Source organism: Coregonus lavaretus, assembly GCF_964263955.1.
Source record: "Coregonus lavaretus genome assembly, chromosome: 11".
In the NCBI taxonomy this organism is placed as follows: Eukaryota; Metazoa; Chordata; class Actinopteri; order Salmoniformes; family Salmonidae; genus Coregonus; species Coregonus lavaretus.
This window is the reverse complement of record NC_139998.1, coordinates 44,137,533-44,160,674: the sequence shown is the minus strand read 5'-3', so window position 1 is coordinate 44,160,674 and position 23,142 is coordinate 44,137,533. Positions and strand designations below refer to the sequence as shown.

The following is a 23,142-nucleotide window of genomic DNA, read 5'->3' as shown; positions in this document are numbered from 1 at the left end:
CGGTGCTGGAGTGTCTAACATTTTGGAATGCTGCTGTATTTTCCTTCAACCACATAGCTAGATAACATTTTCTCATATTAATCTGGGTGTCTTTGTGGTTCAGCGGGCTCGCTGTTACTTGATTGAAGACAAACATGGATATTCCTACAGCTCCTGAGGGTTTGTATCTTTAATTTTGAGTAACTAGCAATGCAATGTGCTAGCTAACTTAGCATGCTGTGCAATGAAGATACGCAGCTAACTTAACTAGCTAGTTTAGCCAAAGCTAGTCAGGCACATGATTGTCGTTACTAAGCTAGAATTCTATGCTTTTTATTAGCTTTGTGATCAGCTAATGAATCTATTTCTACTTAGCTCACTAACCTATTTGGACTGTTTTGACTGATACACCTAGCTACAGTTAGCTATAGTCGCGCATGCGTCGATACTGTCCCTTTTACGCGACTACTTTTCTGACAAGTGCCCACTTTACCTGACACGGTTACCTTGCACAGTACATAGCTGGGGGAGGGGGAACCAGGTTTTGGGGAGGGGGCACCATCATAACCTGACAAATAGCTAGCTTGATTGCTTTGCGAAAAGTAATTCTGCGTTGACATTAGTTAACGTAACAATAATAGAGACCCCTGTGTATGGTGTATCAGAAATCATGTTGTGACTCACCATAAAAATGTCCCTATTGTTTTCCTCCTCAGACCAAGAGCTGAAAAATGTCATTGACAAACTGGCCCAGTTTGTAGCTCGAAATGGCCCGGAGTTTGAGAAGATGACAATGGAGAAACAGAAGGACAATTCTAAATTCTCTTTTCTGTTTGGAGGGGACTTCTTCGCCTATTACCGGTGCAAGCTTGCTATGGAACAACACCAGCGTATGTAGCTCATATAGCTATCCATTCAAATAGGCTTATTTTAGCTCTTTCTAGTCATTGCAGGAAGAAGACCAGACCTGCATGTATTTCTGTCAAATCACGATACTAGGAAGTAGGCTAAGGAAGGAAAGGTAACAAAACATGAAGCAGACTTCATTTCTTATGGAAAACAGTCCCAATGTTGGGGAAAAAACAGACTTAGGTTGTCAACCAGTCACATTTGTTTATTTAGCAAGCTATAGCACACAATATTTTACAAAAGTAGGTTATAAAGGACCATAGAGTAAAGTCTGCTTCACAGCGTCTGTGTTTTCTTTTTGCAAAGTAAAATCTTGTATCGTAGAGTCGTACTATCTTGATACTGGTATTGTGACAACACCATGCAGCACCCCTACTACCAGCGGCTATGGACAACACTAATTAAAGGTGTGGCTGTTTGTTTGCCAGCTGTATTATAATGTGTGCTTCTCTCCACATAGATCCTACTACCCACGAATGTGAGGAGTATAAGTTGGAAGGTATTTACTGGAAAGTTGTGTAGAAAAGTGCAATTCTAGTACCAACCTGCACATTTAGCATCAGCAGGGATTGAAGGCTTTGTTTTTGTATTGTGTTTAATGTGTTTGTATTTTTCAATCATGATGATTTTGAGATGGGGATACCCTTGCTGCTGGTGTTGATCTAAAATACTTGTCTAAACATTGTAGTTTTGAAATTTCAACCACAATTCAAGTTTGGACTTTGCGGAGCCTAAGTATGTCAGTTTGCTAAGAAAGTGTTCTTGATATTCTTGATGCTTGTTGATATCAAATGTAGATTTATTTAGTTTTTGTCTGTTGCTTGTGATTGTTTCAATGCTGCTGCAAAGTTTTTGTGACTTAAAAATCCACATGCTCTCCTGTTACAAAATTAAGATTTTTTTTCAATATACATTCCTTTGAAGTATAAAGGAATTGAGTTAAATGAAGATGAGAACATTCCTTGACCTGGCATGAAGCTAGTTGCATGTAAAAATGGTCATGTTCTGGTACTTCCTTAGCTTTTCCGGAATTTAATTTAATTGTGAATTTAATTTTTTTCTGTCACTTCAACTGCCTGTGCAAATGACAAAAAGCATCACTACTATAACAACAAAATGTTCCTTATCATGCTTTGTCCTTTAATCGCTTAGATATTTTTGCCTTGCCAGATCTTTATAATCCACCTGGTAAGGAAGTCCTAGACGTCCCTCCACCAATCGCCATCCTGGCCCCGCCCCCCATCGCCCCTGCCACGCCCTCTCTAGATGAGCTCATCCAGCAGAGCCAATGGAACCTGCAGCAGCAAGAACAGCAGCTGCTCACTCTCAGACAGGTACGGGTTACCTTACCCCAGGGTTGGTCAGTCTTCTAGACCATCATTAGTTGAATCAGTTGTGTTAGTGCTGGGCTGGTGCAAAAGCCTGCACACACTGGCCCTCCATGGCGCAGACTGACCAAAGTTACCATATCCTATATTCTCTGGTCATAAAATGTATGAGACAGAGTGCATGAAGTTTCAAAGCAAATACATTTGACAGCTGTTGTTTTTCCTAATGTCCAAACTGAACTGGTTGTCGTTTGATTCCAGGAGCAAGTGACGGCAGCCATAGCTCTGGCCATGGAGCAGCAGACCCAGAAGCTGCTGGCGGAGACTCAGCAGGACATCTCTGAATTTGACAACCTGCTGCAGCCCATCATTGACACCTGCACTAAAGACGCCATCTCGGTACGTTCATGACACCAGGTTAACACAACATAAGCAATAGATGAGAAGGGTCTGGTATGTTTAGTCAGTGGTATGTTTCTCTCTGGTTCCTCCCAGGCTGGTAAGAACTGGATGTTCAACAACGCCAAGGGCCCACTGCACTGTGAGCTGATGTGCTCACACCTCCGGAACCGCATCACAGCCGACACTGCTCACTTCGAACTCCGCCTACACCTCATCTATCTCACCAATGATGTCCTCCATCACTGGTAAAAGCATGGTGGAAATGAGACATTGTTTTTATCCTCAGAATGCACTTTTTTCATATCATATGTGATTGGCAATCTGATATGTGCATTTTAAACTGATGAAAAAAACAAACAAACCTGCTTGTGATCGATAATGTAAGTAATTATAATGTCATGCATTGTATTCATGGTTTATTACGTGAACCTTGTCTTGTGTACCACCAGTCAGAGGAAGCAGCAGAGGGACCTGCTAGCAGCGCTGCAGAAGGTGGTGGTGCCCATCTACTGCACCAGCTTCCTGGCTGTAGAGGAGGACAAGCAGCAGAAGATCACACGGGTCAGTGGGCTGCCTGTTCAATGTAGACATTGCTCCATATAGATGTTGCCTGTGTTTGAATGACACCTTCTATTTCCTGTTTCTCTCACAGCTTCTGCAACTCTGGGAAAAGAATGGCTACTTCGACGAGGTGACGATCCAGCAGTTACAGAGTCCAGCTGTGGGCTTGGGCCAGTATCAGGTGAGGACCTAGGCTAGTGGCCTAGTAAAGTGAAATACTGCAAATTGGCTGACAGTTAAAAGCTTTGGACTTAGAAGTCAACCACATACAGTACCAGTCAAAAGTTTGGACACACCTACTCATTCAAAGGTTTTTCTTTCTTTCTTTTTTACAATTTTCTACATTGTAGAATAATAGTGAAGACATCAAAACTTTGAAATAACACATATGGAATCATGTAGTAACAACAAAAGTGTTAAACAAATCAAAATATATTGGATATTTGAGATTCTTCAAATAGCCACCTTTGCCTTGATGACAGCTTTGCACACTCTTGGCATTCTCTCAACCAGCATCACCTGGAATGCTTTTCCAACAGTCTTGAAGGAGTTCCCACATATGCTTAGCACTTGTTGGCTGCTTTTCCTTCACTCTGCCGTCCGACTCATCCCAAACCATCTCAATTGGGTTGAGGTCGGGGGATTGTGGAGGCCAGGTCATCTGATGCAGCACTCCATCACTCTCATTCTTGGTAAAATAGCCCTTACACAGTCTGAAGGTGTGTTGGGTCATTGTCCTGTTGAAAAACAAAATGATAGTCCCACTAAGCCCAAACCAGATGGGATGGCGTATCGCTGCAGAATGCTGTGGTAGCCATGCTGGTTAAGTATGCCTTGAATTCTAAATAATTCACAGACAGTGTGTCACCAGCAAAGCACCCCCACATCATAACACCTCCTCCTCCATGCTTTACGGTGGGAACTACACATGCAGAGATCATCCGTTCACCCACACCGCGTCTCACAAAGACACAGTGGTTGGAACCGAAAATCTCAAATTTGGACTCCAGACCAAAGGACAAATTTCCACTGGTCCATTGCTCGTGTTTCTTGGCCCAAGCAGGTCTCTTCTTCTTATTGGTGTCCTTTAGTAGTGGTTTCTTTGCAGCAATTCGACCATGAAGGCCTGATTCACACAGTCCCCTCTGAACAGTTGATGTTGAGATGTGTCTGTGACTTGAACTCTGTGAAGCATTTATTTGGGCTGCAATTTCTGAGGCTGGTAACTCTAATGAACTTATCCTCTGCAGCAGAGGTAACTCTGGGTCTTCCATTCCTGTGATGATCCTCATGAGAGCCAGTTTCATCATAGCGCGTCATGGTTTTTGCGACTGCACTTGAAGAAACGTTCAAAGTTCTTGAAATGTTCCGTATTGACTGACCTTCATGTCTTAAAGTAATGATGGACTGTCATTTCTCTTTGCTTATTTGAGCTGTTCTTGTGTTCTTGCCATAATATGGACTTGGTCTTTTACCAAATAGGGCTATCTTCTGTATACCCCCCCCCCCCCCCCCCCCCCCCCACCTTGTCACAACACAACTGATTGGCTCAAACACATTAAGAAGGAAAGAAATTCAACAAATTAACTTTTAAGAAGGCACACCTGTTAATTGAAATGCATTCCAGGTGACTGACTACCTCATGAAGCTGGTTGAGAGAATGCCGAGTGTGCAAAGCTGTCATCAAGGCAACGTTTGGCTATTTGAAGAACCTCAAATATAAAAGATATTATGATTTGTTTAACACTTTTTTGGTTACTACATGATTCCATATGTGTTATTTCATAGTTTTGATGTCTTCACTATTATTCTACAATGTAAAAAAAAATTGTACAAATAAAGAAAAACCCTTGAATGAGTAGGTGTGTCCAAACTTTTGACTGGTAGTGTATATGCGTGCTGCCCCATGTCACACAAGAAGGTCCATCAAAATATAATACAATTTACAGCGCATGATTTTAATTGAATTTATTTTATTCACTCCAGCCAGGCCGTTCATCACTAGTGTTTTCTGCAGCACTAACAATACCATCCTCCTGCTCATCTCCTCTCTCTCCCAGGCCTCTCTGATCACAGAGTACGCTGCGGTGGTGCAGCCCATTCAGCTGGCCTTCCAGCAGCAGATCCAGACCCTGAAGACGCAGCATGAGGAGTTTGTGGCCAACCTTGCGGTTCAGCAGCAGCAGAATGCAGCAGCCGCAGCAGCAGTGAGCCAGCTAGCTGCAGCAGAGCCTGACATTAAGGCAGTCACCACTCAGCCTGGTGAGGGGAGAGAGAGAAGAACATACTCGTACACGCATGTATAAACACACATTCTCAAGCACACACACAGTGGTGGAAAAGTACTCAATTGTCATACTTGAGTAAAAGTAAAGATACCGTGATAGAAAATTACTCAAGTGAAAGTCACCCAGTAAAATCCTACTTGAGTAAAAGTCAAAGTATTTGGTTTTAAATATACTTAAGTATCAAAAGTAAATGTAATTGCTAAAATATACTTAAGTATGAAAAGTAAAAGTATAAATCATATCTTGTTCCTTATATCAAGCAAACCAAATGGCACATTTTTTTTTGTTTTTTAAATTTATGGATAGCCAGGGGCACACTCAGACATCATTTACAAATACAGCATTTGTCTTTAGTGAGTCCGCCAGATCAGAGGCAGTGGGGATGTGTGTGAATTGGACCATTTCCCTGTGCTGCTAAGCATTCAAAATGTATCAAGTACTTTTGGGTGTCAGGGAAAATGTATGGAGTAAAAAGTACATTATGTTCTTTAGGAATGTAGTGAAGTAAAAGTTGTCAAAAATATAAATAGTGAAGTACAGAAACTCAAGAAAACTACTTAAGTAAAAATACTTTAAAGTACTACTTAAGTACTTTACACCACTGCGCGCACACACACACACACACCAGGCACTTCATTATGTGCTTTTGTTTACATGTTGTGGCTATTGTTAGCAAAACAGCACTGTAGAGAAGATGGTGATGGATTGTTATTAGTTTACATGTTGATTATGGGTAGATTCTTCATCTATAGCCATATTTACCCATTAACCAAATATCCTCTCACTGTCTTGTGGTGTCGAAGGCATTTCACTGTAGTTGTGCATGTGACATTAAAACGTGAAACTTAAAACGACAGGAGAGGTGAAGGCGTCCATGTCTGGCCCTCCTGGTGATTATGACGGAGCCCAGTCCAGATCAGACCCCGGTGCCAACAACAGTGGCCACTCTGATAACTCCTCTTCCAAACCCTGGTTTGACCCACAACACATGTCTGGAGGCTGGAACCCCAATCAGCCAGTAAGCTGCTCTCCTAATGTGTTTGTATGCAGTGTGTGACTGTTCCCTTATTGTGTAAAACTACAAGGAATAGTCTGTGGATATACTTACAGGTTTACTGTTGTTGTGGAGTTGAACAGATTGACTGATGTTCCTATCTATTGAATCAGTCCAATGCTAACAAACTGTTGAGTTGATGAATGAGTGGGTGGTGAAGGTACAGTAACATGGAAGATGAGTCTCCGTCTAAACACCATTTATTTTTGTCCCCTCTCAGCCTCCGTTCGACCCCACCCAGGCGCCCCCGCCGTGCCCCCCCTGGAACAGCCACGAGGGCATCTGGAACGAGCAGAGGGGGGACCCCAGCTGGAGCGGAGGCCCCCCAAGGGGGGAGGGGGGTCCCTGGAGCGGAGGGGGAGGACAGAACGAGCCCCCTCCCAACTGGAGCGGTCAGTACGACCAGCCCCCCTGGAGCAACCAGGGACCTGACCAGCCCCCCTGGGGCCAGAGAGATCCGCCCTTCCCCCGCATGCAGAGGCCCCCCCACTTCAGAGGGCCCTTCCCGCCCCACCAGCCAGGGCCCCCTCCCTTCAACCAGCCGCCCCCGCCTCCCCACAACTTTGGCCGGTTCCCGCAGCGCTACATGCAGGATGACTTTCCACCCAGGCACCACTTTGAGAGGCCGCCCTACCCTCCACACCGCTTTGACTACCCACAGGGAGACTTCCCTGGAGGTAAGAATACAGGACAGGTCCCACCCTGTGAGTTCAATATTCACCGTTTTTTCTATGACTATTGCATATGAGCACCCCTCTGGTTTAGTTTCCTGACCACCATCCATAGTTACCGTTCACATAGCGTTGATTTACATCAGTAACTGAAAGTACTAGCTGCAACATGTAATTTAACTGAGTATCTCCCCATGCCCCTGCGTGTTGACCAAGACATGGGCCCTCCTCCGCACCACCACCCTAGCCAGAGGATCCCTCCTCCGGGTATGGGGGGAGGGGAGCACCCTCCCTGGGGGGGTAACCAGCACCCAGACTTCGGCCCCCCGTCCCACGGCTTCAACGGCCAGTCCCCCCACATGAGACAGCGTCCAGCCCCGGCTCACGTCAACCAGGACGACCCCAGCCTGGTCCCCAACGTCCCCTACTTCGACCTGCCCGCCGGACTCATGGCCCCTCTTGTCAAAGTGAGTGGCAAGGGATGAAGATGTCGATTGCTTTTCAAGGAGAAATTGTTTCCACAGCTCACCATACATGGAGATACATATATTTATTGGACACAGTGATCTAAACAGTTATGTTCTCTACCTGTTTATGTGCGTTAGCTGGAAGACCATGACTACAAAGCACTGGATCCCAAAGACATCCGTCTGCCTCCCCCGATGCCCCCCAGTGAACGCCTGTTAGCTGCTGTGGAGGCCTTCTACAGCCCCCCCTCCCACGACCGACCCAGGAACAGGTAAAACACAAACATTTTCACTTGATGTGATCAATGCAATGTGTGTGCTCTATTGATTACAATGTGTTTGTCTGTCAGTGAGGGCTGGGAACAGAACGGCCTGTATGAGTTCTTCAGAGCCAAGATGAGAGCCAGGAGGAGAAAGGGCCAGGAGAAACACAACAGGTGAGACAGTCTGCCTGCTGACCAGCCTTATGTCTCTCACACACACACTTATCTGTAGTATAATGAGACTTTGGGTGTCTATTAACATAAAATAAATGTGCCTTTGAAATCAGCAGGTAAATACAAATGCTTTGCAAGTCTGTTCGTCTTATTTCCCATCTGTGTCACAGGAAGCTGCTGATGGGAGGACTGATCATAATAATGGCTGGAATGGTGTGAATAGAATGGTATCAAACACATCAAAAACCATGTGTTTGTGTTCGATACCATTCCATTTATTTTGTTCCAGCCATTACAATGCGCCCGTCCTCCACAATTAAGTTGCCGCCTGTCGTAAGTGTAAATACGGTATGAGAGATGAGTGTTAACGAGGTGTGTTCTCTCTGTCTCTCCCAGTGCACACGGTAGTCGTTCACACAGCCGTTCTCGTAGTCAGGGCCGCTCCTCGTCTGAATCCAGCTCCAGATCCTCCAAGTCCTCCCGCTCCTCCTCCCGGTCCCGATCTCGCTCCTACTCCCGATCTCGCTCCAGGTACGCACAGATGGGAGTCTTCCTGATTTAACAGGAATTCCTGAACTCCGAAATTTAGATTTTGTTAATGTTGTTGGTGGTGATGCACCACCAACACGAGACCGACACAGTTACGAAGACATTGATGCTTATGACTTTTTGTATTTCACCTCCACAGGAGCAGGAGCCGATCCAGGTCGTCCCGCAGTCGCTCTCGTTCTAGGTCTCGCTCCAGATCTCGCTCTCCTGACAAGAGACGGCAAGAGAGGCCTGCCTCCGCCCCCGCCTCCCAGAAGTCCCGTAGCCCCTCCCCTCCGTAAGTCCCTCATCTCATCATGCACAGGATCCTACTGTCCACACATCCTATTGCGTCTGACATATTGCTTGCAAATCTGTGCATATAATGGCGATACGGGCTTGGGGAGGGTAGAGACCGAATAGTAACTGCCATTGAGATAATGGAGGCGTCACACTCACATTGAAAAGTTAAAGCAGAGCATTGAAGGCTGTAGAACAGGGTTTCCCAACCCTCTCTTTTGGGCCCCACCCAGACATTTCACATTTTTGTTTTAACCCTAAACTGGCACACCTGATTCAGTTACTCAACTAATCATCAAGCCTTTGACTAATTGTTTAGGGTTAAAACAAAAATGTGAAACGTCTGAGGGGGCCCAAAGAGAGTGTTGGGGAACCCTGCTGTAGATAGGTTTTGCTGTCTTTACTGAATGTACAGTTGAAGTCGGAAGTTTACATACACTTAGGTTGGAGTCATTAAAACTCGTTTTTCAACCACTCCACAAATTTCTTGTTAACAAGCTATCGTTTGGGCAAGTCGGTTAGGACATTTACTTTGTGCATGACACAAGTAATTTTTCCAACAATTGTTTACAGACAGATTATTTCACTTATAATTCACTGTATCACAATTCCAGTGGGTCAGAAGTTTACATACACTAAGTTGACTGTGCCTTTAAACAGCTTGGAAAATTCCAGAAAATGATGTCATGGCATTAGAAGCTTCTGATAGGCTAATTGACATCATTTGAGTCAATTAGAGGTGTACCTGTGGATGTATTTCAAGGCCTACCTTCAAACTCAGTGCCTCTTTGCTTGACATCATGGGAAAATCAAAAGAAATCAGCCAAGACCTCAGATTATTATTTTTTTTGACCTCCAAGTCTGGTTCATCCTTGGGAGCAATTTCCAAACACCTGAAGGTACAACGTTCATCTGAACAAACAATAGTACGCAAGTGGTGCGAAAAGTGCAAATCAATCCCAGAACAACAGCAAAGGACCTTGTGAAGATGCTGGAGGAAACCAGTACAAAAGTATCTATATCCACAGTAAAACGAGTCCTATATCGACAACCTGAAAGGCCGCTCAGCAAGGAAGAAGCCGCTGCTCCAAAACCACCATAAAAAAGCCAGACTACGGTTTACAACTGCACATGGGGACAAAGATCGTACTTTTTGGAGAAATGTCCTCTGGTCTAATGAAACAAAAATAGAACTGTTTGGCCATAATGACCATTGTTATGTTTGGAGGAAAAAAGGGGCTGCTTGCAAGCCGAAGAACACCATTCCAACCGTGAAGCACGGGGGTGGCAGCATCATGCTGTGGGGTTGCTTTGCTGCAGGAGGGACTGGTGCACTTCACAAAATAGATGGCATCATGAGGAAGGAAAATTATGTGGATATATTGAAGCAACATCTCAAGACATGGACAATGGACAAATGGACAATGACCCCAAGCATACTTCCAAAGTTGTGGCAAAATGGCTTAAGGACAACAAAGTCAAGGTATTGGAGTGGCCATCACACAGCCCTGACCTCAATTCTATCGAAAATGTGTGGGCAGAACTGAAAAGGCGTGTGCGAGCAAGGAGGCCTACAAACCTGACTCAGTTACACCATCTCCGTCAGGAGGAATGGGCCTAAATTCACCCAACTTATTGTGGGAAGCTTGTGAAAGGCTACCTGAAACGTTTGACCCAAGTTAAACAATTTAAAGGCAATGCTACCAAATACTAATTGAGTGTATGTAAACTTCTGACCCACTGGGAATGTGATGAAAGAAATACAAGCTGAAATAAATCATTCTCTCTACTATTATTCTGACATTTCACATTCTTAAAATAAAGTGGTGATCCTAACTGACCTAAGACAGGGAATTTTTACGAGGATTAAATGTCAGGAATTGTGAAAAACTGAGTTTAAATGTATTTGGCTATGGTGTATGTAAACTTCAGACTTCAACTGTATTGGTTGTGATCTCCACAGAACTACGTCTGGTCTGGGCGCAGCCCCCTCTATCCTGCCTCCAGACAGCAGGCTGGGAGAGGAGAACAAGGGCCATCAGCTGCTCATGAAAATGGGCTGGAGTGGTTCTGGGGGGCTTGGGGCGAAGGAGCAGGGCATCCAGGACCCCATCAAGGGGGGAGAACTCCGGGACAAGTGGGACCAGTATAAAGGAGTGGGGGTGTCACTGGACGACCCTTATGAGAACTACCGCAGGAACAAGAGCTACAACTTTGTAGCTCGCATGAAGGCAAGGGAGGAAGGTAGGAATGTTCATCAAGTGATCTGTATGTATGCACTCACTAAACTGTATCGCTCTGGATAAGAGCGTCTGATAAATGACAAATGTAAATCTAAAATCTATTTTTAAACTTAAAAAAAAAAAAAAAAATCCTGTGGTAGTGGATATGTGTATTTTTAGGTGATATGACAAACTAAAATATAACAAATGGTCTTGTTTATTTCAGTGAATCGGGATCCACAGGAGCCCCCTCCCCCCGAATGATGTGCATAGTAAATCAAACAACCCTTACCCAGAACACACCTCCAGTCAGTTTTTTGTACAGAATAATGGTCATAAGTGTTTGTTTGCAAAATCCTCCGTTTTAATGTTGCTTTTTCGTGATACTCTTTCATGTATTTTCTTAATGTTCCAGTTTTTGATTACTTGGAAATGGATAGAAATTGTATTGTATTGCTCTTTTGAAAGAAAAATAAACTAAATCCCACAAAATAAGTTTGAAGAATTCACCCACTGACAACTGTAAATGTGAATCAAAATCACCCTCTAACCACATGCTGTAAAGAAAAACCATTTCATGTTTGAATTTGTTTGAATAAATGCGCTCACAGTTTGTCTCCGCTTGAATTTAAATGTAAGCTTTAAATAACATGACTAAAGAATTGTCCCTTCAGAATCAACCATCACAAATATGGTCCATTTAATATCAAGGTAAATTCACAAGCACTTAAGTGTAAAAAAAAATATGATTAAAGTTCTCTGTCAATCTTTTAATTGAACAGCATTACATATCCTCATTGATCTGAATATAAAAATGGTACATTCTATAGAGAACATGACATCACTCAGTAAATGACCTTGTCATAAGGATGTCCTGAAGGTCAGTCTCACATGCCCCAACTAATAGATAGTTTTTTTAAAGAAAAAATAATCTAGTATAAAATATTTTAATAGCACCATGTGCAGTCCGAGCAGCTCCTGGTAGTCAGATGTAGTGGTACTCTCTCATTTCTTGAAGAACCTCCTCCAAGGCCTCTTCCATGGTCAGCTGGGGAGGCTTGTGACAGCGAATGAACTATAACACAGATAGCACAGGTTGATTGAATCCCACTACAATTCAGGAAAAGTAGAACAAATCTGAAAATGTCAATCTTTGTCTTGGATCATGACTACAAATGCACAGAGTAAGTGTGAAAACAATTAGGGTCCACAGTTGCCAGAAGATAGCGACCCTACCGTTACGCTTGTTTACACAGGTCGGAAATCAATCATTAAGACACCGTGGAGCCGGCGCGAGATATGGGTCGGAAAACGTACCTCAATGCAGGGATGGGATATGCCACTGTACTCCAAATTTTACTTTTATCCACACTGCTCCATCGAAGATTGAAATACTGTTCGTTTTCCTGGAAAACTGCCCTTTTTGTCCTCGTGCTAGTTACCAGTAGCCACAGCAGCCATTATGGAATGGCATGTCGCGTTCAACAACAAAGGAGCTGATTGGCTGACACTGCCATTACAAAATGGCTGCGGTGGCTACTGCTAGCTAGCATGAGTACGAAAAGGGCAGTTTTTAGAGAAATCTTCGATGTATCAGTGTGGATAAAGGTAAAGTAAAAATTTGGAGTACAGTGGCATATCACATCCCTGCATTGCAGTATGTTTTCCGACCCATATCTCACACCGGCTCTCAACGGTGTCTTAATGCAGGGTTTCCCAAACTCGGTCCTGGGGCCCACCCCTGGGTGCACGTTTTAAAACCAAATAACCAACTCATCATCAAGCTTTGATTATTTGAATCAGCTGTGTAGTGCTAGGGTAAAAACCAAAACGTGCACCTGGGGGGGCCCAAGACCACAGGAGCCTGCTGAGGGGAGGACGGCTAATAATGGCCGAAACGGAGTAAATGGAATGTCACCAAACACATAGAAACCATGTGTTGGATGTATTTGACACAATTCCACCTATTCCAGTCCAGACATTACCATGAGCCCGTCCTCCCCAATTAAGGTGCCACCAACTTCCTGTGCCCAGGACCGAGTTTGGGAAACCCTGTCTTAATGTAACCATCAGTGCAGCTCAGTTTAAACAAGCGTAAAGGGTAGGGTCGCTATCTTCTGGCAAGGGTCCAAAGCAAATATTTGACAAAGGTTGAGAGCCCCTCATAAGAGGATAGGTGTCAAGGTGGGGTGTTTCACTATCAATTACACCTTCAGTACTACGCAAGTGTGTTGCAATTAAAGTTAGGATTGGGCATTAGAGTAGCCTACCTCCTTGGTGTCCTCCAGAGTAGTGTAGGTGTAGTCTGCAGGGCCCAGAGACTGCAGCAAGGAGGAATGGAGGTGGCGGCTGGTCTGGACAAAGTGTTTGGTGAGGGCCAGCTGCTGCCTCAGCATGTCGTTAAGGGCAAACACAGCAGGGCTGTACGCACTGAGGGCTGGGGAGGAGGTAGTCACAATAGAGGTGTGGTCAGAAGGATGAAAACCTGAGCCTTTCCTGTTTAGATAAGAGATTATGCTTCAGGCATTACGGTGAAAATGAGGTGGGTGGAACAGTGCATCAACTAGCATGAGTTGCGGTGTAGCGATTGAGGCTCAACTGAGGCATTTTATAAAAAAATAAGTGAATTGTTGTCACTGAACCGTGGCTGTAATGACATACCCTCCACGGCCTCTGCGCTGACGGTGTGACTTGCAACAGGGGTTGGATCCACGTAGGCCATCCCCACCGCTGGCCCCAGGGTGGCCATACCTACACAAACAGACGGGAATGACAGTGTTATGTAAGGAGAGGTATGACAGACAAGTAGCCATTACTACATTACACTGACTAAAATGCCAATATTGTTTTTGCTGTTGCAAATGTACTGTAGTTAGTTAGTGGACAAACCGGAGGACCAGGTGTAGGCCAGTCCGTCTGGTTGGGTCTGCACCGCAGCCTCTCTCACACTCCTTCTGCTGGGTGATCGTCTTTTCGACACGCTAGACGGCGTGATAGTGTCAGCCATAGAGTGGGAGCGAGATGATGATCTGGAATAGGAACCACTGCTGCTTCTGCCACTGAATGAATCAGCGGTTCTACTGTAGTCTGTGTGGGTGACGTGACTGTCCCCCTCCGAGACACTGGAGTACTTGTCTCGCCGGGATGTGTCAGAGACGATGCAGTCCCTGACCTCGCTGACCTCCGACACGTCCTTGTCCCCGTCTCCCAGGTACTTGGAGATCTCACTCACCCTACTCCTGTCTGTCTCAGTCCTAATCTCACTCTCAAAGTCACTCTCATAGTCCTCCCTGGGCTCCTCTGATGGGATCTGCTCCTCACCAGAAACTTCCTCGATAAATGATCTAGGAGCAGGGTCCTTGTGCTTGACCGCTTTGGTTTCTTTCTGGAAAACAAAACCTCATCAGCAATGTAAAACATTATCCAGAAAGAACCTAATGGTACCACTGGCTGTCATTATTACTAACTTTTTTTTTTTTTTTGTTCTCATACATTCCAAGCGTGACGACCGGTGCCAGGTCGTCCAGTGACATAATGTTAATCTTGAATTCTGCAGAGAAAACATGACTTAATTAATCAACTGAATTTGTAAATTATATTAAAGCTCTCTGCATCACTGTTTAGCCTTCACACTCAAAACACTATAGAAAAGCACATTTCTATATTGTTTTTCACTATAACTCAGACTACAGATATTTAATGCATGACATCTTACCATCAGAGACCCCACTTTTCTCACTGGTGGCATCGTCAGAGGGCAGGTCCTCAGGGTAGAGCTCCGCCAGGGAGCCCAGGGCCTCAGGGAAGAGCTCCTCCAGGGAGCGCACCTCGCTGAGGGCTGACACTGAGGACCGGGAGCGCCTGAGGTGTCTGGACTGGGGGGAGCCCTGTCTGCCTGGGGAGGGAGCGTTGGGGGGAGAGGGCGATGACGAGAGGACCACTGAGGCACTGCGGATGGAGAGAGAAGGGCTGTGCTGGGCCAGGGTTCGGCTGGAGAAGCACCTGGGGGACCCGAGTCGTTGAGGAAAGGATGGGGAGCGGAACAGTGCTCTGACTGAGGATGGCCAGTCTGCCAGTGGAGGTGAGGGTGAAACCTTTTGGCTTCTTTTGACGAAGGACTGTGGAATATAAGCAAAAGGAGAGATGGTGGTTAGATTGCACATTGCTGGTACTAAATTGCTATTAATACCTAATAATACCACTCTTAGTAAGGCAGTGAGCTACCTTTCTAGTTGTTGTCTGTGAGGACACTCTTGCTTCTTTGTGCAGGCTATCCTCTGATGACTCAAAAGAGCCTCCCAGGAGCTTCCTCATATCCTCCTCATCACTGTCCAGAGTCACACCTCGACTGGCCACCCTGATTGGAGGAATAGGGGCTTTGGAACCACCCAATGGCATGGGATCCAGATCCGGGCCTTTCTCCTTGGGCGCTACAGCAGGTGTAGGTGATGAATTCGCTGTCTTCTTCAGGAAGCGTTTCCCCTTCATGCTGAGGTCACTGCTGGACTGGGAAGACAGGGGCGTCTCCCTCTCCTGGGTGGCTGGTGGTGTACTCCTATCAGCAGACAGCGCTGGTCCATCCCTGGCCTGTTGCCGGTTTCGGATGCGGTTCTCTATGAGGGCCAGTCGGCTCAGGGCTGCGCTCTGTGAGCTCCTCTGGTATGTGGTCACATATTTGGGCTCGACCGGCTGTGTCTGGGTCCTGCTCAGGGCTGGAGGTTGGCTGGTAACTGCAGCAGGTGGAGGGGCTTTCTTGAGGAACCTGCTCCCCCAACCTGCTCCAAAGCTCTCTGCTGGTGGGTCGTCCCTCCCCAGCTTTTTGTCGGTGATCTCATTGGGATGTTGTTTACTCACTGAGTCCTCTAAGGATAACGATAGGTCGCTCAGGTCCTGGAATGGGGTTTGTCTGGCTTGTGAGGTGTTTCTCCTATTGGCAATGGTATCCATATATCCCTGGGGAGATAACTGCAATAGAAATGCAAATTCCGTGAATACATTGCACTCAACATTCTTGCAGTTTGGGGTAGCTTAGCTAATGAACAAGCATTGGGTGTAGGGTATAAAATAAATTAACTTTAACTTACTGGATCTCCATGGGTTTTAACTCTTCCTTTAGCCACATAACGCTCTGGGTTATCTTTTGAGTCAGCAGAGTTTTTGGTAATTCTCCTCTCTGAGAGCTGTGCCTGTGCTCTTTCCAGAGCTGAACTCCTGCCTCCACGATTCCACATTCTCTACATCTATCAGCTTGTTCGAAAAACATTCAGATGAATAATTTTCAACAATTTGATATTTGCAAAACACCTGCGTTGTCATTGTTGATCATATGAAATAGAAAAATACATGCAGTAATGAAACATATTTTTTTTTACAACAAAGCAAGGCTATGTTCATCGTAAGTAGTCCTAAGCAGTTTTAAAAAATACAGTGACCTAAATTTACGTTGGGCTGCTAGCAAGAATATATCTGCTTTGCAGTCGCGTACAAAACAAGCAGGCGAGTGATTACGACATATGCACCTGATTAGATGTGTCCGTTTTGAGATTAACATTGTAGCAACGACATGATTTGGCCATGGATCGATAAACCACGATCGCTACAATGTATCCAACGTTTCACGTTAAACAGCTTCCCTCGTTTCCATGGGACGAATCGCAGTTTACTCACATGACATCATTTAAACGCGTCATTCTACGGAAAGCTAAAAGGACAACGTCATTCTTGCTAAAAGGCACGGGCTATCAGAGGCATGTCATGAAATGGCAATAGGTCTGTGTTTTACTGTTATTGAACAAGAAAATCTAGGATTTGGGATTGGGCAATCTGATCCTAGATCTGTGGTTAGTGACTACTTCGACCTCGAGTCGATGTGTAACAAAGATTATGGATATACTGATAAAATACTTCTCTCTCTGCTTCCGCCTATCCTTTCTTTGAATTAGTGGATACATCTAATTATTTGTATACTCTTTTGAATATTCGATGAGGGTTGTTTACCTCAACCACCTGTAATTCCATGGAGAGATGCTATGCTACTAACATTTACATTTACATTTAAGTCATTTAGCAGACGCTGTTATCCAGAGCGATTTACAAATTGGTGCATTCAATTTAGGATAGCCAGTGGGACAACCACCACTGGGGGAGGGGGGAGGGGGGAGGGGGGGAGGGGGGGGAGGGGGGGAGGGGGGGGAGGGGGGTGTAGAAGGATTACTGTTAGACTATTCCAGGTATTCCTTAAAGAGGTAGCGCAGTGGTCTAAGGCACTGCATCGCAGTGCTAGCTGTGCCACTAGAGATCCTGGTTCGAGTCCAGGCTCTGTCGCAGCCGGCCACAACCGGGAGACCCATGGGCGGCGCACAATTGGTCCAGCGTCGTCCAAGGTAGGGGAGGGTTTGTCCGGCAGGGATGTGGGTTCGTTTCCCACTGGGGGCCAGTATGAAAAAAATTAAAAATAAATACGTATGCATTCACTAACTAAGTCGCTCTGGATAAGAGCGTCTGCTAAATGACTTAAATGTCAAATGTAGGTAGGGTTTTAAGTGTCTCCGGAAGGTGGTCAGAGACACCCATACGTAAAAATGTATGCACACATGACTGTAAGTCGCTTTGGATAAAAGCGTCTGCTAAATGGCATATTATTATTATTATTATTATTACTCCGCTGTCCTGGCGTCGTGGGGGAGTTTGTTCCACCATTGGGGTGCCAGAGCAGCGAATAGCTTTGACTGTGCTGAGCGGGAACTGTGCTTCAGTAGAGGTAGGGGGGCTAGCAGGCCAGAGGTGGATGAACGTAGTGCCCTCGTTTGGGTGTAGGGTCTGATCAGAGCCTGAAGGTAAGGAGGTGCCGTTCCCCTCACAGCTCCGTAGGCAAGAACCATGGTTTTGTAGTAGTTGCGAGCTTCAACTGGAAGCCAGTGGAGTGTGCGGAGGAGCGGGGTGACATGAGAGAACTTGGGAAGGTTGAACACCAGACGGAGCGTTCTGGATAAATTGTAGGGGTTTAATGGCACAGGCAGCCTCATACTATGAATATGCATAGCCATCTCGAGTTGCCGGAATGTCACGTGTCCTACTTATATCAGTACACTCGTAACAATATAACATTACAAAACTTCTATTCGATCAAATAAACCTCACGTAGCAAATAAGTCGTTTCTACACTGTCTCGTTGACCTCCATACAAAAACTCCTTGCTTGGTGGGCGAAAAAACGCCACCTGCTGGTGGGAGACAGATTTTCCGTCGAGTTGGGCCTCTCTCTTCGCCTCTTCCTCTCTGTGTGTAATCCGAGCACTTCCGAAAAATAACTCGTGGTCTCATTTCATTGGACAGGATCTCATCCAATGAGCCACGGCCATCTGTGAAGGAAAACGGAGTTAGAAATTATTATATAATCTGTTTCCTTATTCCTTCAGCGTTTATAACTGTGTTTCAGGGGGGGAAAACGACACAGTTTACCTGGACAGCAGGACGGTGGAAGCATGAGGGTCGCAGTGGCAATATTTGCAGTTTTTGCATCGGTAGCTGTCAGCATTGACGCTACTGTATACTTCAAGGAACAATTTCAGGATGGAGGTAAATGTGACTTTCTGATCATTCCTAAAACGTTTCTATGTGATAGATTATGTTTTGGGGATCATCTAATCAAGACCCCATACCGTACCCTATAACTTAGTGTTTTGGTCTTCACGGTCTTTTAATTAAATATTCAATGTTATTTCTGCATGTAATAGTCAATAACTTTGGTATCTAGGCTAATGCTTGGAAAAAGCTCCATTATGTAATTTTTGTTAAAACTAAACTTTTCTGTATTGTGGTACATCTACACCATGTGCGTTAATGGAGTTTTTGTTTTGTTATTTTTGCATAATATCTATTTGAAAGTGAATTGACATGAAATATCATTATGGTCAGCCTTTTTACACTGTGTAGAAGACGCACCATTTTTTTATGTATAAAAAACTTTTGACATAGTATCAAAGTGAAATCCATTATTGTCATTTTGTTTCATCAAAGTATTATATGACTCAGCAGTGCACTGTATCTGATTCTTTCACTTTTGGTTTGTTCTTTGATTTCCTGCAGTCCTTACTCATCCATGTGACTTCCCCTAGATCCTGACTGATAAGATTGTAAATGTTGTTTTCAGATGCATGGAAGAGCCGGTGGCTTGTATCGAAGCACAAGTCAGACTATGGCGAGTGGAGACTGACTGCTGGGAAGTTTTATGGCGACGCTGAGGCCGATAAAGGTGAGCTGAATAGGGATATACAGTAGTTTGATCACGACAAGATGTTTATGCCCAATTCCTTCACTAAGTCTGAGTTTGCATATGCCAAATGGTTGCACATGGCTCCCTTAGATTGTGGATTGTTGTCAATGCAAATGTAAAGTGTATTCTCGCCAACCCTAATCAAAATATAATCCACATGACATACAGTACTGTAAACTCACTATACATCACTCACCTCCTATACCTTATACCTACTGATGTTAATATATTATCTTCTTACCTGTTCCACAGGTCTCCAGACCAGCCAGGACGCCCGTTTCTATGCTATGTCCAGCCGCTTTGAACCCTTCAGCAACGAGGGCAAGCCCTTGGTGGTCCAGTTCACTGTCAAACACGAGCAGAAGATTGACTGTGGCGGCGGATATGTCAAAATCTTCCCAGCAGACCTCGACCAGGCAGCTATGCATGGGGACTCGCAGTATTACATCATGTTTGGTGAGTGGGTGCAGAGCACCAATAGTTTTTCTGACTGAGGAGTGACTTTTGGTCAGAGATGAATTCCTCTGTGTATATTTCTTAATTCAATTATTTTACTTTTAGATTTGTGTGTATTGTTGTATATTGTTAGATATTACTGCACTGTTGGAGCTAGGAACACAAGCATTTCGCTACACCCGCAATAGCATCTACCAAATATGTGTATGCGACCAATAAAATTGGATTTGATTTAGTGACCCTCGTCATTTAAATCTTTACATTCAGTGAGACATTCATTCAGTGAGACATTTTTAGAAATGCATGGATTGTATGGTAGATTCTGTGTTTTATTGACATGACAATCAATAGATTAAATGCTCTCTACCCATCCATCCCACAGGGCCTGACATCTGTGGCTACAGCACCAAGAAGGTTCACGTCATCTTCAACTACAAAGGCAAGAACCACCTCATCAAGAAAGAAGTCAAATGCAAGGTACGCCATTTTAAATCCCTCAGCATTGAATTATGTTACTGCATATTACCTGTCAGGCCTTTCTTTGCCTCTAACCTAACCCCTGCTGTTCTCCACTTTGTCCTTTCAGGATGATGAACTGACACACCTGTACACTCTGATCCTGAACCCGGACCAGACATACGAGGTGAAGATCAACAATGAGAAGGTGGAGTCAGGCACTCTGGAGGAGGACTGGGACATTCTGCCCGCAAAGACCATCAAGGACCCCGAGGCCAAGAAGCCAGAGGACTGGGACGACAGGCCCAAGATCGACGATCCTAATGACACCAAGCCAGAGGTGAGCCTCTTTGAATGAAGATATTTGATCAAACGTAAACCAGCATTGATATAGGTAATATAAGAATCACGTTTGAGAAATGTAATCCAAGGTCCACAGTGATTTATAAGAAGTTTATAAGCTGTTACTGAGACTGGCAATGTGCTGAAGAGGCACAGCCCTTTTTTCCATTGGTGTTCAGTCAGCACTGTTTCCCTATTCGGCCCAATGCCTCTAGTCAGGAAACACAGTTCCATCAATCCAGTGTAAAATGAACAGATGATACCAATGTTTCCCCAAGGCTAGTTACTCTTACATAATGGGTAAAAAAAATGGAACAATTTGATAGCTATCACATTTCATTCTGCCATAGTATGTGCCCATTGTGCTTAACACATGTTGTATGATCTTTCTTCCTGCCGTTAACAGTCATTTGACTATTAAGGCCAATGAGCATGAGATTTCTGTGGTCCTGGTTTAGTTACACCATTTCAGGAGTGATCTCTCTCTCTTTTGTCCAAAGCACTTTGTTTAGTTCTGTCACTGGCCAAGTTGTAACTAATCTTGAACTTTCTCACTAGGACTGGGAGAAGCCTGAGAACATCCCTGACCCTGATGCTAAGAAGCCTGATGACTGGGATGTGGACATGGATGGAGAGTGGGAGCCTCCTATGATCCCCAACCCAGAGTATCAGGTACACACTGAGTTTGAACCAGTGGCTAACAACGCTTAAATATAACTTCAATTATTAGGCTGTTATAAATGCTTATAAATTATGTAAATGCTGATAAAGCTTATTATGTTAATATATTATAGAATCCTCATGCATTAATAGCATATACAATACTTACAAATAGTTTATTAATATTTATTAATACAAGTTATTATTGAGTGTTATCCTTCCATGAGCTGCATTATACAGCTAGTTGTGCACCACTGGTAGTCTTATATCTGGCCTTGTCTTATCAGGGAGAGTGGAAGCCAAAGCAGATTGACAACCCCGACTACAAAGGTACCTGGGTGCATCCTGAGATCGATAACCCTGAGTACACAGCCGATGCCTCCATCTACAAGTTTGACAACATTGGAGTGCTGGGTCTGGACCTGTGGCAGGTATGTTAGACATTAGACAATGAATGAGAAATGTGTAGCTGAAGGGTAATTATGGGCTTGATGTTACATTTGTTTGTCTGTCTTTCTATAGGTGAAGTCTGGCACCATCTTTGACAACTTCCTGATTAGTGATGATGTAAAGGAGGCGGAGGAGTTTGGAAACGAAACCTGGGGAACTACAAAGGTAGGATTTTGTTATTTTCATGATACGTTTCTATTTTGGCATAAGTTAGTATGAGTTCAATTTGATATTAATTTTCTAATGTTAGACCAAAATACACCAGTCCCATAGCACTCTGTCTCTCAATGACCCATTTTCCTTCTTTGTAAAACAGGAACCAGAAAAGAAAATGAAGCATGCACAGGAGGAGGAGGAGAGGAAAGCGAGAGAAGAGGAGGAGAAGAGCAAGAAGGACACAGCTGATGATGAGGGGGATGAAGATGAAGAGGATGATCCAGAGGAGGAGGAAGATGAGGACAGCCCAACAGAAGAGGAGGAAGAGGAAACTCCCAAGAAGGACAAGGATGAGTTGTAAATGAAACCGAACAGAATATATTTCTGTCCCGCCCTATCTCCTCTCCAATGGACTGACTGCTGTGCATCATCACGTTGAGTAATACCCTATGGACTTGCCCCTCCTGTGGCAACCTATTTTTCAGGTGTAGGGGTGGGAAAGGGTTAAAGGGGCAGGCAATGTTTGCCTTTTTTAAGGTGTTTAGGGTTGAAGAACTGGGTTTAAGTTTTATGTTTCTGTGAGAATGCTTAATTTAGGATAATCTCCCCCTGTTCAGAATGTGGTCTATCCCGTCCCTGTGTCCTACAGTTGCTCTAGGTGTTGCTGCCACTAGGTGTTGCTGTCCCTGTGTCCTACAGTTGCTCTAGGTGTTGCTGCCACTAGGTGTTGCTGCCACTGGCTCCTTTGCTTTTATCATCAGCTACCATCAGTTCATCCCTTCAGTGTCAAAGCAAAGGACTATTCCCCCCATCCTTGTCATCAATCTTATTTGATGCTGTCTATTTGGAGAAACAAATCGGGTGCATATCAATTGTAATTTCTTTGCACGTTTTTCTAAATGATTTATTTTTATACAGTTGTATGCAGTACTGTACCATACATTATTATAATTAACATCCATTTAATTTATTCCCTCATTAAAATCATCCTCTGTTTGTCCACCATTCATAACTCTCCAATGATCTGTGTTGTACATGTTTCTGTCTCAGACCTTGCTTTAGTTGTATGGCAGCCGCAGAGATGACTATCAGACTAAAGGATCTAAACTGTGACTCACAATCTTAAACATGCGACTGTCCCCACAGCATACTGTTTAAGTTTCAGTGAATAAATTAAGCTTTTTCTTTCAATGAAATACACT

At 44.4% G+C, this 23,142-nt stretch overlaps 3 protein-coding genes across 4 annotated transcripts; 2 read left to right on the top strand and 1 right to left on the bottom strand.

Moving 5' to 3' along the window:
• On the top strand, window positions 1-11,759 carry cherp (calcium homeostasis endoplasmic reticulum protein). Of its 2 annotated transcripts, XM_084171933.1 has the most exons (18): window positions 53-159; window positions 696-869; window positions 1,349-1,387; window positions 2,059-2,222; window positions 2,478-2,615; window positions 2,712-2,863; window positions 3,068-3,179; window positions 3,271-3,360; window positions 5,240-5,441; window positions 6,325-6,485; window positions 6,742-7,198; window positions 7,409-7,659; window positions 7,798-7,931; window positions 8,010-8,096; window positions 8,493-8,627; window positions 8,785-8,922; window positions 10,888-11,168; window positions 11,373-11,759. In XM_084171933.1, the coding sequence occupies exons 1-18, from the start codon at window positions 135-137 to the stop codon at window positions 11,408-11,410; spliced, it is 2,778 nt and encodes a 925-aa protein (XP_084028059.1). In that variant the 5' UTR covers window positions 53-134; the 3' UTR covers window positions 11,411-11,759. The 2 variants fall into 2 exon arrangements, with proteins under 2 accessions (XP_084028060.1, XP_084028059.1); XM_084171934.1 differs by lacking the exon at window positions 1,349-1,387 and having other exon boundaries at window positions 1-159.
• Window positions 11,496-16,795, bottom strand: cUnh19orf44 (chromosome Un C19orf44 homolog). Its single transcript, XM_084171935.1, has 9 exons — window positions 16,666-16,795; window positions 16,231-16,450; window positions 15,371-16,111; window positions 14,862-15,264; window positions 14,614-14,696; window positions 14,036-14,531; window positions 13,808-13,897; window positions 13,417-13,583; window positions 11,496-12,221 (listed from the first exon to the last, which is right to left on the bottom strand). Exons 2-9 carry the CDS (start codon window positions 16,375-16,377, stop codon window positions 12,132-12,134), a joined length of 2,217 nt encoding a protein of 738 aa, XP_084028061.1. The 5' UTR covers window positions 16,378-16,450; window positions 16,666-16,795; the 3' UTR covers window positions 11,496-12,131.
• Window positions 16,796-18,498: 1,703 nt separating this feature from the next.
• On the top strand, window positions 18,499-23,140 carry LOC311136952 (calreticulin-like). Its single transcript, XM_084171287.1, has 9 exons — window positions 18,499-18,723; window positions 19,298-19,399; window positions 19,673-19,876; window positions 20,259-20,353; window positions 20,463-20,672; window positions 21,233-21,346; window positions 21,622-21,765; window positions 21,857-21,949; window positions 22,101-23,140. Exons 1-9 carry the CDS (start codon window positions 18,630-18,632, stop codon window positions 22,299-22,301), a joined length of 1,257 nt encoding a protein of 418 aa, XP_084027413.1. The 5' UTR covers window positions 18,499-18,629; the 3' UTR covers window positions 22,302-23,140.
• Window positions 23,141-23,142: the final 2 nt, after the last annotated feature.

Bases quoted from the DNA above. Each gene is read 5' to 3' on its own strand.
- cherp (XM_084171933.1), top strand. From the start codon at position 135: ATGGATATTCCTACAGCTCCTGAGG. The intron at 2,223-2,477 runs GTACGGGTTACC...GTTTGATTCCAG, and splicing joins AGCTGCTCACTCTCAGACAG to GAGCAAGTGACGGCAGCCAT. The intron at 7,660-7,797 runs GTGAGTGGCAAG...TATGTGCGTTAG, and splicing joins TCATGGCCCCTCTTGTCAAA to CTGGAAGACCATGACTACAA.
- cUnh19orf44 (XM_084171935.1), bottom strand. From the start codon at position 16,377: ATGTGGAATCGTGGAGGCAGGAGTTCAGCTCTGGAAAGAGCACAGGCA. The intron at 14,697-14,861 runs GTAAGATGTCAT...TTTTCTCTGCAG, and splicing joins GAAAAGTGGGGTCTCTGATG to AATTCAAGATTAACATTATG. The intron at 13,584-13,807 runs GTATGTCATTAC...CCTCCTCCCCAG, and splicing joins CAGCGCAGAGGCCGTGGAGG to CCCTCAGTGCGTACAGCCCT.
- LOC311136952 (XM_084171287.1), top strand. From the start codon at position 18,630: ATGAGGGTCGCAGTGGCAATATTTGCAGTTTTTGCATCGGTAGCTGTC. The intron at 20,354-20,462 runs GTACGCCATTTT...TTGTCCTTTCAG, and splicing joins AGAAAGAAGTCAAATGCAAG to GATGATGAACTGACACACCT. The intron at 21,950-22,100 runs GTAGGATTTTGT...TTTGTAAAACAG, and splicing joins AAACCTGGGGAACTACAAAG to GAACCAGAAAAGAAAATGAA.